The 15,663-nt window shown below is 40.8% G+C and overlaps 1 protein-coding gene across 2 annotated transcripts in view; it reads left to right on the top strand.

Annotated features, from left to right (window-relative positions):
* Window positions 1-2,244: 2,244 nt before the first annotated feature.
* LOC149469733 (integrin beta-1-A-like) overlaps window positions 2,245-15,663 on the top strand; it is a 50,727-nt gene continuing 37,308 nt past the window's right edge. The window contains exons 1-4 of one of the 2 annotated variants that reach the window (XM_089668692.1): window positions 2,245-2,317; window positions 7,779-7,864; window positions 13,676-13,892; window positions 13,980-14,150. In XM_089668692.1, coding sequence (XP_089524818.1) covers window positions 2,251-2,317; window positions 7,779-7,864; window positions 13,676-13,892; window positions 13,980-14,150 — 541 coding nt within the window. In that variant the 5' untranslated portion in view covers window positions 2,245-2,250. Of the gene's footprint in view, window positions 2,318-7,778; window positions 7,865-13,675; window positions 13,893-13,979; window positions 14,151-15,663 lie in introns of those variants that run through there. The other variant, XM_089668691.1, reaches the window with a different exon arrangement.

Here is a 15,663-nt window from a genome sequence, read left to right as displayed (position 1 = left end):
CAAAGAACTTGATGTTGATATGTTTCGCATGCAATTGCATTCACATGCTTCTTTTCCCTAAGGACAACAGGACTTTAAAATTTCCACAACAGGAACCAAATGCTGTCACACAGGGGTGGGTAAGAGGATTAGTTCTGTGTATGCTTCATTAGCATGACTTGACATTCATACAAAGCTGTGATTCCCTGCACCAGTGGGCAAACAAAATGACAAGGCAGTGGGTACCATGGTGGATTAGTGGTTAGCACATCTGTCTTGCTACATTGGGGTCCTCGATCTGAATCCCAACCAGGACATTATCTGATTGTTTGCATGATCTTCCTCTGCTTGTGTGTGTTTCTTCAGGGTATGCTGGTTTCTTCCCACACTCCAAAAAAATGCTGGTAGGTTCATTGGCCCTAGCATTTGTATGTATGCATGTGAGATAGAGACCTTTGATTGTAAGCTCCTTGAGGGCAGGAACTGATGTGAATGTACAGTATGTAAAGAGGTGTGTAAATTGTCAGTGCTATATAAACATCTGCAATAAGATAAAAAGGGCAGTGAATGGAAGGTATCTGCAGGGTGGCAATAACAGAGTTTCAGTGAAGGGTCTATTGAGCAGAGAAGGAAACAGAGCAATGATAAAAAAACAATTACTTTGTGCAAAAAAAAAAAAAAATAACACCTCAGTAGCACAATATAAGAGATCACTAATACCTCATTTACTAAATGCAGCTAAAGGGCTTATTCCAAAATACTGGCATTCACACAAATATTCTGTTTTATTTAATTTTGAAAATTAAATTTTAAGTTATTTTGAAATGTGGGGACTTTGGTTGAGTTTGGTCAGAAACGTATGTGGACTTGATAGATGAAAATTTTGAGAATATTTGTGGTATATGAAAAGGGGGTAAACATGTTTGTGATGGGGATGAGGATATTTTGTGGGGGCTCAATGGTTGTGAAGGAATTACATGAAGGGGTACCGGATGGTGACTTTTGCATACCCTGGCAGAAATTGTGAAATTTTGGCATTGAAATTTAAAATATGACTGATCATGCCTAAAAAATGTCTTTTATTTAAGGATAATGATCAGATGAAGCCATTTATTATCATATAGTTGGCTCCTTTTTAAATCATGATGATAACAGATATCACTCAAATGGCCCTGATGAAAGGTTTCCATCCCCTGGAATGTTTGCTTTGGTACAGATACAAACAGGTTAAAATGGCAATTAAAGGTTAATTTCCCAGATCTGTGGCTTTTTAAATTGCAATTAGTGTCAGTGTATAAATAGTCAAGGAGTTTGTTAGCTCTTACGTGGATGCACTGAACAGGCTAGATATTGAGCCATTGGGAGCAGATATTGAGCCATGGGGAGTAGAAAAATTATGTCAAAAGACCTGCGTAACAATGTAATTAAACTTTATAAAGATGGAAAGGATATAAAAAGATATCCAAAGCCTTGAATATGTCAGTCAGTACTGGATATCGTATGTACTCTCCAGCGCCTCAGGATATGCACAGCCAAAAGGGAAGCCAAGGGTATCAGGACAGCGAAAACCAAAGGAAATGCTTCAGGGGTGCAGCCCTCCTCAGACGGGGAAATCAGCCACTGGATAGAGAGAAAACAGGTGGCGCACACACCTAGTGCATCACCAGCAAGGCTCCCACTTTTCATCCATTACACATCTGCATCAGAGGTTGGTCATTAGCTCTGAGGAAAGGGATTCGTCCCCGAAACGCGTCAGATTTGACCGCACTGACAGTGAGGACACTTTGCCTGCCGTTGTGGCCATCGTCATTTTTCTATGCTTTTTAGATACATGCTTCGTTTGTGAGTATGTTTTTATTATTTTTTACTCTTTACAATAAACCTTGGATAATGCACTAGGTGTGTGCGCCACCTGTTTTCTCTTTATGTCAGTCAGTACTGTTCAATCACTTATTAAGAAGTGGAAAATTTGGGGATCTCTTGATACTAAGCCAAGGTCAGGTAGACCAAGAAAGATTGCAGCCACAACAGCCAGAAGAATTGTTCAGGATACAAAGAAAAACCCATAGCTAACCTCAGGAGAAATACAGGCTGCTCTGGAAAAAGATGGTGTGGTTGATTCAAGGAGGACAATACAACAATACTTGAATAAAAATGAGCTGCATGGTCAAGTTGCTAGAAAGAAGCCTTTACTGTGCCAATGCCACAATGGATAGTTTGAGACATATCAGCAATTTAAGCCACTAATGAAAGCATTCTGTCTCTTTGCAGATGGTGTATAAACTAATTTTCATGGGACTGTGTCTTGGTTCACTTTTATGCAGCAATGCCCAAAAAAGTGAGTATGATCTTTTTGTGTAGATTTCTTTTAAAAACATATTTGGTGCTTTGCCTTGCGTTCCTTGGAAATGTTCTAATGTCAGATAAATGTTTTTCTTTCCATAAAATTCTAGTCACTCATTTGAATATTTTTTGTTAGATTGCTTTTTATCGAATGGCAGCAATTGTCAGCTCAAGGAGGAATTCTATTGCTGTTATTTTTCATTCACCACGTTGCCTCTCTAGATATATATAGTGTGAAGGGTTTAAAAACATCTCCTGACTGTCATGTAAAAATGATCCGGGTGGATGTCGAGTGACCCAATCACTTTTACAATGTAGGTAGTATGGTGCTCTCAACCAGACCCCCTTCCCTTTCGTGGTTCTTGGGTTCTCACCCAGGGGCCAGGTCAAGTAATTTCAGGATGGTGAGCAGGAGAAGATCATGGAACATTTGTTCCCCAATCATCTCTGCTGTCAATGAAGCTGTAAAAGCTTAGCAATGCTCATTTCTGGTTTCTGAGCTATCATTCCTCAAATGCTGCGTCTGGGGAAGCAGCTAATCAAGCACAAACCATGCTTCATTAACTTCAGTGGAGGATAGGGGAGAAAACAGGAGGACTAATAGACTGTTGATCTCTCACCTGCTCAATGCTATGTTCAATGCTAACCCCTTTGTGAGAGTAATAAAGCTAAATGGAAAAAGCAAAAAAATACAATTATAATAACCTTTTATGAAAATTTTTAACAAAGTAAATAAAATATATGTGAGCACACAACTCTTAAGACACATAGTAAATAAGTACATGTTATGTAGGGAATATATTAGGGGTCACTAAAAAGGATGAAGGAGGTCCTGATTCCCTTATATAGTTATTTAGTTAGACCTCATTTAGAATACCGTGTCCAGTTCTGGAGACCTCACTTACAAAAAGATATTGATAAGATAGAAAAAATCCAGAGGTGGGTAACTTAAATGGTGAAAGGTCTGAGGGATAAAACGTATCAGAAGAGACTTCAGAAACTTAATACGTACAGTCTGGAGCAGGGGTAGGCAACCTTTCAGAGGTTGAGGTCTATCTGGACAACATGGAGTAAAGCAAAGATCCCCTGGGGGGTTTTCTAGGTGATGCCCTTTAAATAAAACATCACCCCCCACAGTAGTGTCCTCTGTCCCCCTTTACATCACCCCCCACTGTAGTGTCCTATCTATACCTCCCAATACAGTGTCCTCTGCCCCCTTTTCATCGCCCCTCCAATGTTGTGTCCTCTTCCTCCTCCACCCCACAGTAGTGTCTTGTATCTCCAATTCTGTGTCCTTTGCCCCCCTTCACACCACATCCCCCCCACCGTATTCCCTGCCTCCTTCCCCCCAGTAGTGTCCTGTACCCCCAAACCAGTGTCCTCTGCCCCCCTTCAGGTCACCCCCCCTCCACTGTGTAGTTGCCCCATAGCAGTGTTCTCTGCCCCCCATAAAGTGTCCTCTGACTCCCCATCCCCCAAAGTATCCCCTGTCCTTTTCTCATCAAAATCCCCCTGTAGCAAACTGGCTCATCAGAGTTGGACGCGGAGTTCCCCTTTTCTATTGGAGGTATTCCTCGGTCCTTCATTCCCTACCTCCTCCCTTCCTGAGAGGCACAGTGACAGCTGGTGTGTGCTGGTTAGGGGGGTCAACCGCAGGTTAAGGCATCCTTAGTCCGGTGCCGAGCAGTCTGCGAAAGTGTACCCTTCCTCACCTAAGTCCTGATAAGGCCAGTGTTCATCAGAGCATTGGGAAGCACTGACCCCAGAACTGTGTAGGCTCACCCATCATAAAACAGATAAGGCAGCTTTTCCCGGACTTGAAAGAAGTCGGAACCTCATAAAACCTACCAGCCAGGTGACAGAAGTTAATTGAACATTCCTCAGGTCAGCTGTCACCTATGTTTCATATCATGGATTATGAAGCTGTTGGTTTTAATTTAGAGTCCGCCGACATCCCGCCCAAAACAGGGTATTGGCCAATCTCAGAGCCACCCCCCCTTGCAGGGGGATTTTAAAAAAGACAGGCTGGCAAGCCTAAGGCTAAGCTAAGCACATCTCCTGATCTTAACATCGTAACGGAGGAGATCAAAGACCCTTCCTGCTCTGCAACTTGGATCTGCTAACAAGCCAAGGCGTATTGGCAAGTAACTTAACCCTTTAACTCCTTTCTATTATCCCTTTGCTGTATCTTTATATACATATATATATAAATCTTAGTGACATCTCTTTGTAAATATTTTATTGCACCTGTTTGACTCTTTTAGTAATAAATCTTTCTTTCTGAAAGTGTTAAACTGTTTTTAAGCGCTTACTTGCAATTCACGAATTCCTGCCTTTGAAGAGACGCTATTGTTTGTTATAATCTCTGTATAACAGGCCTGCGGACCGTGTTATATAGATCAATATTTCAATCATTATAGTGTATATTTGATAACGGGAGTTTCCCAGTCTCCGACAAAAGTGGTGGTGGCAGTAGAGGGTTAGTTGCGTAATTAACCAGACCCAGTAACAAGCGCATTCAGGCTGCAGGCACCGATTGTAGCCCATTAGCTGGACAATCGCTGTGCAGGGTGCAGCTGGGTGTGGCCTTGTTACGCACGTCACACTGCGGTTTTAGATTGGCCGGTCCTTCGGTCACGAGTTTGGTGAGAAGGTCTGGGGTCTGACGCTGCGGGCGTGACGTATTATTGTTGGTCGCGGTCGTGCAATTGTCGCATGTTGGTGGCGGCAATCGTGCGATCGTGACACCCCCTACTGTAGTTTACTCTGTCCCCCCCTCCCACAGAGTCTCCTAAGCTCCCCCCTTCCACAGAGACTCCTAAGCCCCCTCCCACAATGTCTCCTAAGCCCCCCTCTCACAGAGTCTCCTGTGTCCCCTCTCCCACAGTGTCTCCTAAGCCCTCTCCTACAGTGTCTCCTGTGTCCCCCTCCCACAGAGTGTCCTGTGTTCCCCCTCCCACAGTGTCTCCTATGCCCCCCTCCACAGTGCCTTCTGTGTCCCCCCTCCCAAAATGTCTCCTAAGCCCCCTCCCACAGAGTTTCCTAAGCCCCCCTCCAACAATGTCTCCTAAGCCCCCCAACAGAGTGTCCTAAGCCCCCCTCCCTCTCACAGTGTCTCCTAAGCCCCCCCCCACAGTGATTTTACAATACATGGCCCTGTCCATTGGCCCCTTAATGTGGCAAAGTCGACCTGTACCTTTAGAAGAGAAACAGCCCCAAAACCTAAAGTTTCCACCTCCGTGCTTGGCTGTAGGGAGGGCATTCTTAGGGTCATAGTCAGCATTTTTCTTCCTCCAAACGCGGTGAGTCAAAGAACTCCGTTCTGATTTAATCTGACCACTTTAGATGTTTATTGGCAAACTTCAGATGGGCCTGTACATGTGCCTTCTTGAGGAGGGGGATGTTGCGGGTGTGGCAGGATTTCAATCCACGGCGGCATATTGTGTTAACAATGGTTTGTTTGGTGACTGTGGTCCCAACTGCCTTGAGTTTATTCACAAGCTCCTCCTGAGTAGTTCTGGGCTGATCTCTCACTTTTCTCATGATCATCCTTACCCCATGAGGCGAAATCTTGCATGGAGCTCCAGACCGAGGGCAATTAAAAGTTATTTTGTATTTCTTCCATTTGTGAATAATTTCTCCAACAGTTGTCTCCTTCTCACCATGATCCTTGCTGATGGTCTTGTAGCTCATTCCAGCCTTCTGCAGGTCTACAATCTTGTCCCTGACGTCCTTTGACAGCTCTTTTGTCTTGCCCATGGTGCTGAGGTTTGAATGGATGAAAGATTCTGTGGACAGGTGTCTATTATATACATAACAAGTTGTCATTAGGGGCACCTTCTTAATTTGACAGGACTAATCTGTGTATGATGAGCACATAGCCAGTCCGTGTGAGCCAGAATTATTGTTGGTTGGTAGGGGATCAAATACGTATGTTACTCACTGACCTGCAACTCAATTCATAACATTTGTATCATGTGTTTTTTCTGGATTTTTGGTTGATATTATGTCTCATATTATGATCATTTAAAATACACTTATGAAAAATATTATAGACCCTTAATTTCTTTGTAAGTGTGCAAACTTACAAAATCTGCAGGGGACCAAATAATTATTTTCCCCATTGTAGCACCTTTGCAAGCCACCATTTAAACACCTTTGCATCCAAACCTGGAGGGATGTTAGGGTTATTAAACAAATGAGCCAGCATAGTAAACCCAGAGATTAAATTCCTATAACCCTGCAGCATATCTCAGAATGCCAACAAATGCGACAGCATCTGAGCCATAACTGGAGGCTAGTAGGTTTCCTCATCATAAAATCTAAAATGAAAGGTCAAATGGCCTGCTGTTCCATGGCAACCCAACTGGGTTTTTCCCTTCTACGATAAACAACAGATAATTGTGTTAACTGAACTAGCTGGTAAAAAAAACAAAGTTTGGGAAACCCAAGACCATCCTGAGACCTGTAGGCAAACAACACCCTCTTTGCGAGTCTATGTCCCTACTTTCCCCAGGAGGGTAGTATTTTCAATATGAAGCCAAGATCAAGAACACGGGGACCTAACCTCAAACTAGCAGGAGGAAAGTTCAAAACTAATCTTACATGCGGTTAGTTATTTTTTTCATTCAGGCAGTGGGCCACTCAAGCAATGTGGATGCAGGAATCCCCACCACCAGGACCTTGTACTTTGATAGCTTGAACTCTGCTGTTGGAAGGTTTTCCAGCAGTCCTGTTTGACAGAAGCTGAACATTAGATTGTCTAACAGGAAGGGCTACACATTAGTTGAAGTTTCAATAGGTGTTTAAGCAGCTTTAGCAAGTATTATTGTACCAAAAAAGTAGTTGCTGCTTGGAATAGACTTCCAGCAAAGGCAGTGAGTTAGTCAACAGTAAGTGGATTTAAACATGCTTGGAACAAACACAAATTTATACTAAAAAAAGAAGACAAAAAAATATACTGTATATAAATATGATTATGAAGACTTAATGAACCACTTAGTCTTTTGCTGTCACTCTTCTATATTAGCACTTGCTTTTTAAAAAAATACAGTCCTTTTTTTTACACTTTTTTTTTATTTTTCATTACTTGAACATGACTACAATGGTCATTCCCAAGTCCCAGGTGGTGGGTGTTTGACTATGTCACACACACAGATGGGGAAACAAACTACAGGAGATACAGGTATGCTGTTCATTAGCACTCCATCCTGTACCTCCGTACAGAAAGCCTATGAATACAAATTGACCATGGAAGCACAAATCTGTTCTTGTGCTTGCTGTGGTCAGTTTACATCATGCAAATAGGGAAACGGCAGGATCAACCAGATATTTGATATGAAAGGTGGCAATAAAAGGCTTGCAGACTTTTTGGAAAGCTTGTCCCTTAAACTGGTATGAGACTGCTTTAGGTTGGACTGAATGTCAGGGCAACTAATACAATATTTTTTCTGTAGGCGGAACAGACTGTTTAGACGCAAATGCCAAATCTTGTGGAGAATGTATACAAGTTGGACAAAATTGTGGTTGGTGCACAAAAGTGGTAAGTTGGGATGATGGACTTTGCTCATATGTGCAGTTACATATTTACTATTGGATTTGCTATAGGGATATTTAGAAAAATAAAATTTATAGCGAACAACTGCTCTATTAAATTGAATAAGTATAAATCAGCACACATATATATATAAAATCCTCAGAAATCCCTTAAAGTCATATCAATATCCTTCCCCTGAAGTACTAATAAAACATATATTCATTGACTTAAACCCAAAAACCCACAATTATAGTGAAAAAATCAAGACCCAAAGAGATTACCCAAAAATAAAAAATATCAAATATATATAAAAGAACAAAAATAAAATAAAGTCCCAATATGCAAAGTGTCCAAATAATGTGTCCAAACAAAGATCAATTTCTTCATAGGAAGACGCTTCCTACTCCACTGAAGAAGATGCAAATCAATCACAGGTGCTCTTCAAATACCTCAAAAAACAAAATCTCCACATAGTATATTACCTTTTAAATCCCAGAACTAAAGTGCCACACGTGTATCATGCAAAAAAAACACTCCAGTGTCACAGCACTCATGTGAAAAAAAAAATAAATAAATTTATAAATATCACTGCAAACTATATATATAAAGTGCATAATTACCCTAAAACAAACAAATTCCAGCTTGTAATCAACCACATATGTACAGAGTGTCCTTAGATTGGTATCCTCTTGTTCCTCAGGACCTCACAAACAGACCAGGAATCAGTATGTGAATTATAATCATATATAAAATTTATTGTAGCCACTTACATATAAATATCAGCTGTCTTGCTGATCTTATCGTTTTTATATGTAAGTGGCTACAATAAATTTTATATATGATTATAATTAGAGATGAGCGAATCGAACCAGGCGAACCGGAATTCGAGTCGAATTTCAGGAAATATTCGATTCGCGTCGAAACCGAAATTTTGTCTACTTCGGGTGCGCGAATCGAACATTTCCCGATCAGCCGGCAAAAGTGTCCCTGCAGTGAGCTCCGCTATTTCTGACAGTTCTCTGACAGAAGGAACACATGTTTAGCGGTTGAAACATTGTATCTATTAGTTTCCATTTAGGATACAGATGTTTCAACCGCTGTACATGTGAAGAAGCTGTCAGAGAACTGTCAGAAATAGAGGAACTCTGCACATACACTTTTTGCCGGCTTGGAATTATTCTTCTTTTCATCCTACTTCTTCTTCTTCATCCTCATCCTCATCCTCTTCTTCTGAGGATGAGGATGAAGAAGAAGAAGAAATAGGATGAAAAGAAGAAGAATTCCAAGCCGGCAAAAAGTGTATGTGCAGAGTTCCTCTATTCTGCAGATACACTTAGAGGAGCTCTGCAGATACACTTAGAAGTGTATCTGCAGAATAGAGGAACTCTGCACATACACTTTTTGCCGGAAACCGCTGTATGGAGGGAATGTCCCAGAACTGTCAGAAATAGACTATTTCTGACAGTTCTGGGACATTCACTCCATACAGCTGTTTCAACCGCTGTATGGAGGGAATGTCATGGAACTGTCAGAAATAGACTATTAATGACAGTTCTGGGACTGTCCTTCCATACAGCGGTTGAAACATTGTATCTATTTGTTTCCATAAATGGATCCATTTATGGAAACAAATAGATACAATGTTTCAACCGCTGTATGGAAGGAATGTCCCAGAACTGTCATTAATAGTCTATTTCTGACAGTTCTATGACATTCCCTCCATACAGCGGTTGAAACAGCTGTATGGAGTGAATGTCCCAGAACTGTCAGAAATAGACTATTTATGACAGTTCTGGGACATTCACTCCATACAGCGGTTGAAACATTGTATCTATTTTTTTCCATAAATGACATTCTGCAGATACACTTAGAGGAGCGCTGCAGATACACTTTTTGCCGGCTTGGAATTATTCTTATTTTCATCCTACTTCTTCTTTTTCTTCTTATGAGGATGAGGATGAAGAAGAAGAAGTAGGATGAGAATAAGATTAATTCCAAGCCGGCAAAAAGTGTATCTGCAGCGCTCCTCTAAGTGTATTTGCAGAATGTCATTTATGGAAAAAAATAGATACAATGTTTCAACCGCTGTATGGAGTGAATGTCCCAGAACTGTCATAAATAGTCTATTTCTGACAGTTCTGGGACATTCACTCCATACAGCTGTTTCAACCGCTGTATGGAGGGAATGTCATAGAACTGTCAGAAATAGACTATTAATGACAGTTCTGGGACTGTCCTTCCATACAGCGGTTGAAACATTGTATCTATTTGTTTCCATAAATGGATCCATTTATGGAAACAAATAGATACAATGTTTCAACCGCTGTATGGAAGGACAGTCCCAGAACTGTCATTAATAGTCTATTTCTGACAGTTCCATGACATTCCCTCCATACAGCGGTTGAAACAGCTGTATGGAGTGAATGTCCCAGAACTGTCAGAAATAGACTATTTATGACAGTTCTGGGACATTCACTCCATACAGCGGTTGAAACATTGTATCTATTTTTTTCCATAAATGACATCCATTTTTTCCATAAATGGATCCATTTATGGAAACAAATAGATACAATGTTTCAACCGCTGTATGGAAGGACAGTCCCAGAACTGTCATTAATAGTCTATTTCTGACAGTTCTATGACATTCCCTCCATACAGCGGTTGAAACCGCTGTATGGAGTGAATGTCCCAGAACTGTCAGAAATAGACAGAAACTGTCACAGAACTGTCCTTCTTCTCATCTTTCTCCTTCTTCTCATCCTTCTTCTCATCCTTCTCCTTCTTCTCATCCTTCTCCTTCTTCTCATCCTTCTCCTTCTCCTTCTTCTCATCCTTCTCCTTCTTCTCATCCTTCTTCTCATCCTTCTCCTTCTTCTCATCCTTCTCCTTCTTCTCATCCTTCTCCTTCTTCTCATCCTTCTCCTTCTCCATCTTCTCATCCTTCTCCTTTTCCTTCTTCTCATCCTTCTCCTTCTGCTTCTCCTTCTCCTTCTTCTCATCCTTCTCCTTCTTCTCATCCTTCTCCTTCTTCTCATCCTTCTCCTTCTCCTTCTTCTCATCCTTCTCCTTCTTCTCATCCTTCTCCTTCTTCTCATCCTTCTCCTTCTCCTTCTTCTCATCCTTCTCCTTCTTCTCATCCTTCTCCTTCTCCTCATCCTTCTCCTTCTCCTTCTTCTTATCCTTCTCCTTCTCCTTCTTCTCATCCTTCTCCTTCTCCTTCTTCTCATCCTTCTCCTTCTCCATCTTCTCATCCTTCTCCTTCTTCTCATCCTTTTCCTTCTGCTTCTCCTTCTCCTTCTTCTCATCCTTCTCCTTCTTCTCATCCTTCTCCTTCTTCTCATCCTTCTCCTTCTCCTTCTTCTCATCCTTCTCCTTCTCCTTCTCCTCATCCTTCTCCTTCTTCTCATCCTTCTTCTCATCCTTCTCCTTCTTCTCATCCTTCTCCTTCTTCTCATCCTTCTCCTTCTCCTTCTTCTCATCCTTCTCTTTCTCCTTCTTCTCATCCTTCTCCTTCTTCTCATCCTTCTCCTTCTCCTTCTTCTCATCCTTCTCCTTCTCCTTCTTCTCATCCTTCTCCTTCTCCTTCTCCTTCTTCTCATCCTTCTCCTTCTCCTTCTTCTCATCCTTCTCCTTCTCCTTCTTCTCATCCTTCTCCTTCTTCTCATCCTGCTTCTCATCCTTCTCCTTCTCCTTCTTCTTCTCCTTCTTCTCATCCTTCTCCTTCTTCTCATCCTTCTCCTTCTCCTTCTCCTCATCCTTCTCCTTCTTCTCATCCTTCTTCTCATCCTTCTCCTTCTTCTCATCCTTCTCCTTCTTCTCATCCTTCTCCTTCTCCTTCTTCTCATCCTTCTCCTTATCCTTCTTCTCATCCTTCTCCTTCTTCTCATCCTTCTCCTTCTCCTTCTTCTCATCCTTTTCCTTCTTCTCATCCTTCTCCTTCTCCTTCTTCTCATCCTTCTCCTTCTCCTTCTTCTCATCCTTCTCCTTCTCCTCATCCTTCTCCTTCTTCTCATCCTTCTTCTCATCCTTCTCCTTCTTCTCATCCTTCTCCTTCTCCTTCTTCTCATCCTTCTCCTTCTCCTTCCTCATCTCCAAGGGCATTTAAATTAAAGGTACAGTGTTCTGCACTAATTTAAAGGCTCTCTGAAGCCTAGAAACCCTTTTAATAAGTTAACTTCGTAGCGAAGAAATTCGCATCGAATCGAATTTCACACTGGAATTCGCCGAATCAGCCGAATCGAATTTTTGAGAAATTCGCTCATCTCTAATTATAATTCACATACTGATTCCTGGTCTGTTTGTGAGGTCCTGAGGAACAAGAGGATACCAATCTAAGGACACTCTGTACATATGTGGTTGATTACAAGCTGGAATTTGTTTGTTTTAGGGTAATTATGCACTTTATACATAGTTTGCAGTGATATTTATAATTTTTTTTTTTTTCACATGAGTGCAGTGACACTGGAGTGTTTTTTTGCATGATGCACGTGTGGCACTTTAGTTCTGGGATTTAAAAGGTAATATAATATGTTGAGATTTTGTTTTTTGAGGTATTTGAAGAGCACCTGTGATTGATTTGCATCTTCTTCAGTGGAGTAGGAAGCGTCTTCCTATCAAGAAATTGATCTTTGTTTGGACACATTATTTGGACACTTTGCATATTGGGACTTTATTTTATTTTTGTTCTTTTATATATATTTGATATTTTTTTATTTTTGGGTAATCTCTTTGGGTCTTGATTTTTTCACTATAATTGTGGGTTTTTGGGTTTAAGTCAATGCTCTATTAAATTGACACTAATCTTTGATTCAAAAAATATATTCTATTCAAGTATGTATTTTTATCTCAGAAAAAGTACTTTCTATTGCTCTCAGCCTTCTCCAAATCTCCAAATCATTTTTTTGTGTTTTTTTTGTAGCTGAGATCCAGCATTTATATGTTATTTATAAGGGTGCTGGGAATAATATGGGAAGCTCTAGATGGTGTATATATAGCATGGTTATTAAATGTGACCCTGTCAGTGGGTCAACAAAATTTAAAAAGACACTAACCTTCCTGGTGTGACCTATAATAGTCTATAATTTCCCATCAGTGTTTTTTCAAGCAACCTATTATGTCTTTCAATAATTACAATTTTTGATGCTATTCCTTTTTTATATTGATGCACAATGATATTAGCTAAAATGATTAAACCATTATGAAGTTACCATAAGGAGCAAGAGTGAAATTGGGGTATATAATGAATATAGTACTGTACCTCACAGTATATAAACTGTAGCATTCAATCAAATTTTGTAGGGTTTACAGAGTATTCAGTTTATAACAACACCTGCAACAATTATTATATAATTCAATTTAACAAACTTTGCAACTACGTTTTCTGCTATGAACTAAGGAACGTGTCGGTTGATGGATTTTTCTGTCAATTTTTTTATGGCTGACTTGTACACAAGACCATGATTAGAATCACAGAGAATGGTAATTGAAATGTTTGTGACTGTCACTGGTATATGTTAACATGAGGAAGTTTCTCCTTACTACATTCATTGATCATTGAAATCACATGTATGTGGACACATTTTCAGACGCTTTTTTTAAGCGTTTTGTTCTGGATATTACCCAATGGATACCCAAGAATTTGGCTGAAATGTGTCCAGCCTTCTTGAACATACTGATAACTTTTGATATACAACATTTTTGCTTAATTCATGCTGCTTAAACTGATATAACAATTTAGAAACCATTTGTATTTTATGCAGTTGAATGCATATTTACTTTTCATGTATTTTAATCTTTATACCTTATTCTTAATTTTAGGATTTTTTGCAAGAAGGTGAGCCCACATCTGCACGTTGTGATGACTTTGCTGTATTGAAACGTAAGGGCTGTCCAGAGGAAGACATTCAGAATCCCAGAGGAAGCAAAGCACATCTAAAAGACAACCCTATAACAAATAGGACCAAAGGAGTCCCTATGGACCCCTCCAACACCACACAGATCAGACCCCAGCAGTTAATACTTAAACTAAGACGAGGTGCGGACATACGTTCTGAGCATAATGGGTTTATGTGTATATGCCTTGTCACATGGATTCTATATTTTGTATATCTTTTTTGTACAGGAGAGCCCCAGACATTTAATTTAACATTCAGAAGAGCAGAAGATTATCCTATTGACTTGTACTATCTTATGGACCTGTCCTATTCCATGAAAGATGATTTAGAAAATGTAAAAAGCCTTGGCACTGCTCTCATGGAAGAAATTAAAAATATTACTTCAGATTTCCAGATAGGTAAGAGTTACATCCTAGGCTTGGTAAAGAAGAGGTAAGACAAACCCTTCTCTAAGGCAAAATAGCTGTGAAATTTAAATTGTATTAAAGTATAGTGCTACTACTGATTAACTTTTTTTTAACTAAATATTATTTTTTTTATCACATAGGGGGACCAAAATTCCCCCAAGTGACACTATTTTGTTGTCACTGGTTTTCCTTAATGAGACCCCTGATGTCTCACCTCACCTCCCCTTCATTGAAGTTAATAGAGCACAGACCATGCTCAATTAGTACTACCGGGGGTGAACACAAGTGATTGCTTCCACCTGAAAGTCGGCTTGCCAGTTTACGCTCATTCAGTGGGATTTATTTACTAAAACTGGAAAGTGAAAAATCCGGCTAACTTCTGCATAGAAACCAATCAACTTGCAGGTTGTATTGCTAAAGCTTAACCACCTCCCGTCTGGCCGTTGTATATAAACAGCCAGACGGTGGTAGTGCAGGGTCGGGTGGCCGTTTATAAACAGCCTCCCTGCCCCCTGCTTGTGCGTGCTCCCTGGGAGCATGCAGCACCGCGATCCGGTGCCCGCTGTGTCCTCCGGACACAGTGGAACGCCGATCATCGTACGGGACCTCTCTGCGATGTCCCAATCATGGGATCACTGATTGGCCAATCAGTGATCACATGCAGAGTAGTAAGCAAGATGTCACTTCTGACATCATTGCTTACTAAATGTGAAATCTGTGAATGATCACAGAGGTCACATGGTACAAGGCTATTCACAACAGCCTTTTACAATGTGACAAGCTGTGACCAATCACAGCTCACATAGTAGTTCTCAATGGCTACAAGAGTGCAGCCAGATAGAAGGAGAAATTATTGCTTTTACAGCCTTTATGGGTGTAAAAGCAATCAGTTAAAAAAAAAATCTTCATCACCCCCCACAAGTAGTACAGTGTCACCATGGTCCCCTTTATTCACTATGTGATGCCTGTTTATGTGTCCTTGCTTCATAAGCCAGTTATAGACTTGGGCAGGTGGCCACTTTTATTTGCATGTTGGAGTTTTGGTACGTGGGTGCACTAGGACCCTGGTTGCCATTGTGCTACATGCTGGGGTCCAGTGCACTCCTTTGCCTTTAAGAGGGGTGGGCTCCCTCAGGTTCACCTGCCCTTGATCTATCCATTAAATGCAAGTGCCTCTACTATGGGGACTCACAAATTGTAGAGTTAGGACCACAGATTACCAGGGTGCCGTGTCGTGGCTCTGTGGCTTAGGTATGTATTTGCAAATGTGTACTAACTAAACCCCTGTTATAAACGCATACTGTTAGACAGGTTAATTCGGTTGTTAGCAAGCTGGCTGGCAAGTTGTCCAAGAACATTGTTCTCTCCCCTTTATTCACTAATGTATGACACCTGCCTGCAGTCTAAGAACTGATACTTCCTATGAAGAAACTACATGCCCCATAATCCCTGGGTGTCTCAGTCTAGTGGTCTGCAGGTTATAACTAGTAATTAGATCTGAAAT

Source organism: Staurois parvus, unplaced genomic scaffold, assembly GCF_062004578.1.
Source record: "Staurois parvus isolate SC_StPar_1 unplaced genomic scaffold, SC_StPar_1.0 ptg000061l, whole genome shotgun sequence".
Classification (NCBI taxonomy): domain Eukaryota; kingdom Metazoa; phylum Chordata; class Amphibia; order Anura; family Ranidae; genus Staurois; species Staurois parvus.
This window is presented reverse-complemented; position numbering and strand designations above follow the sequence as displayed.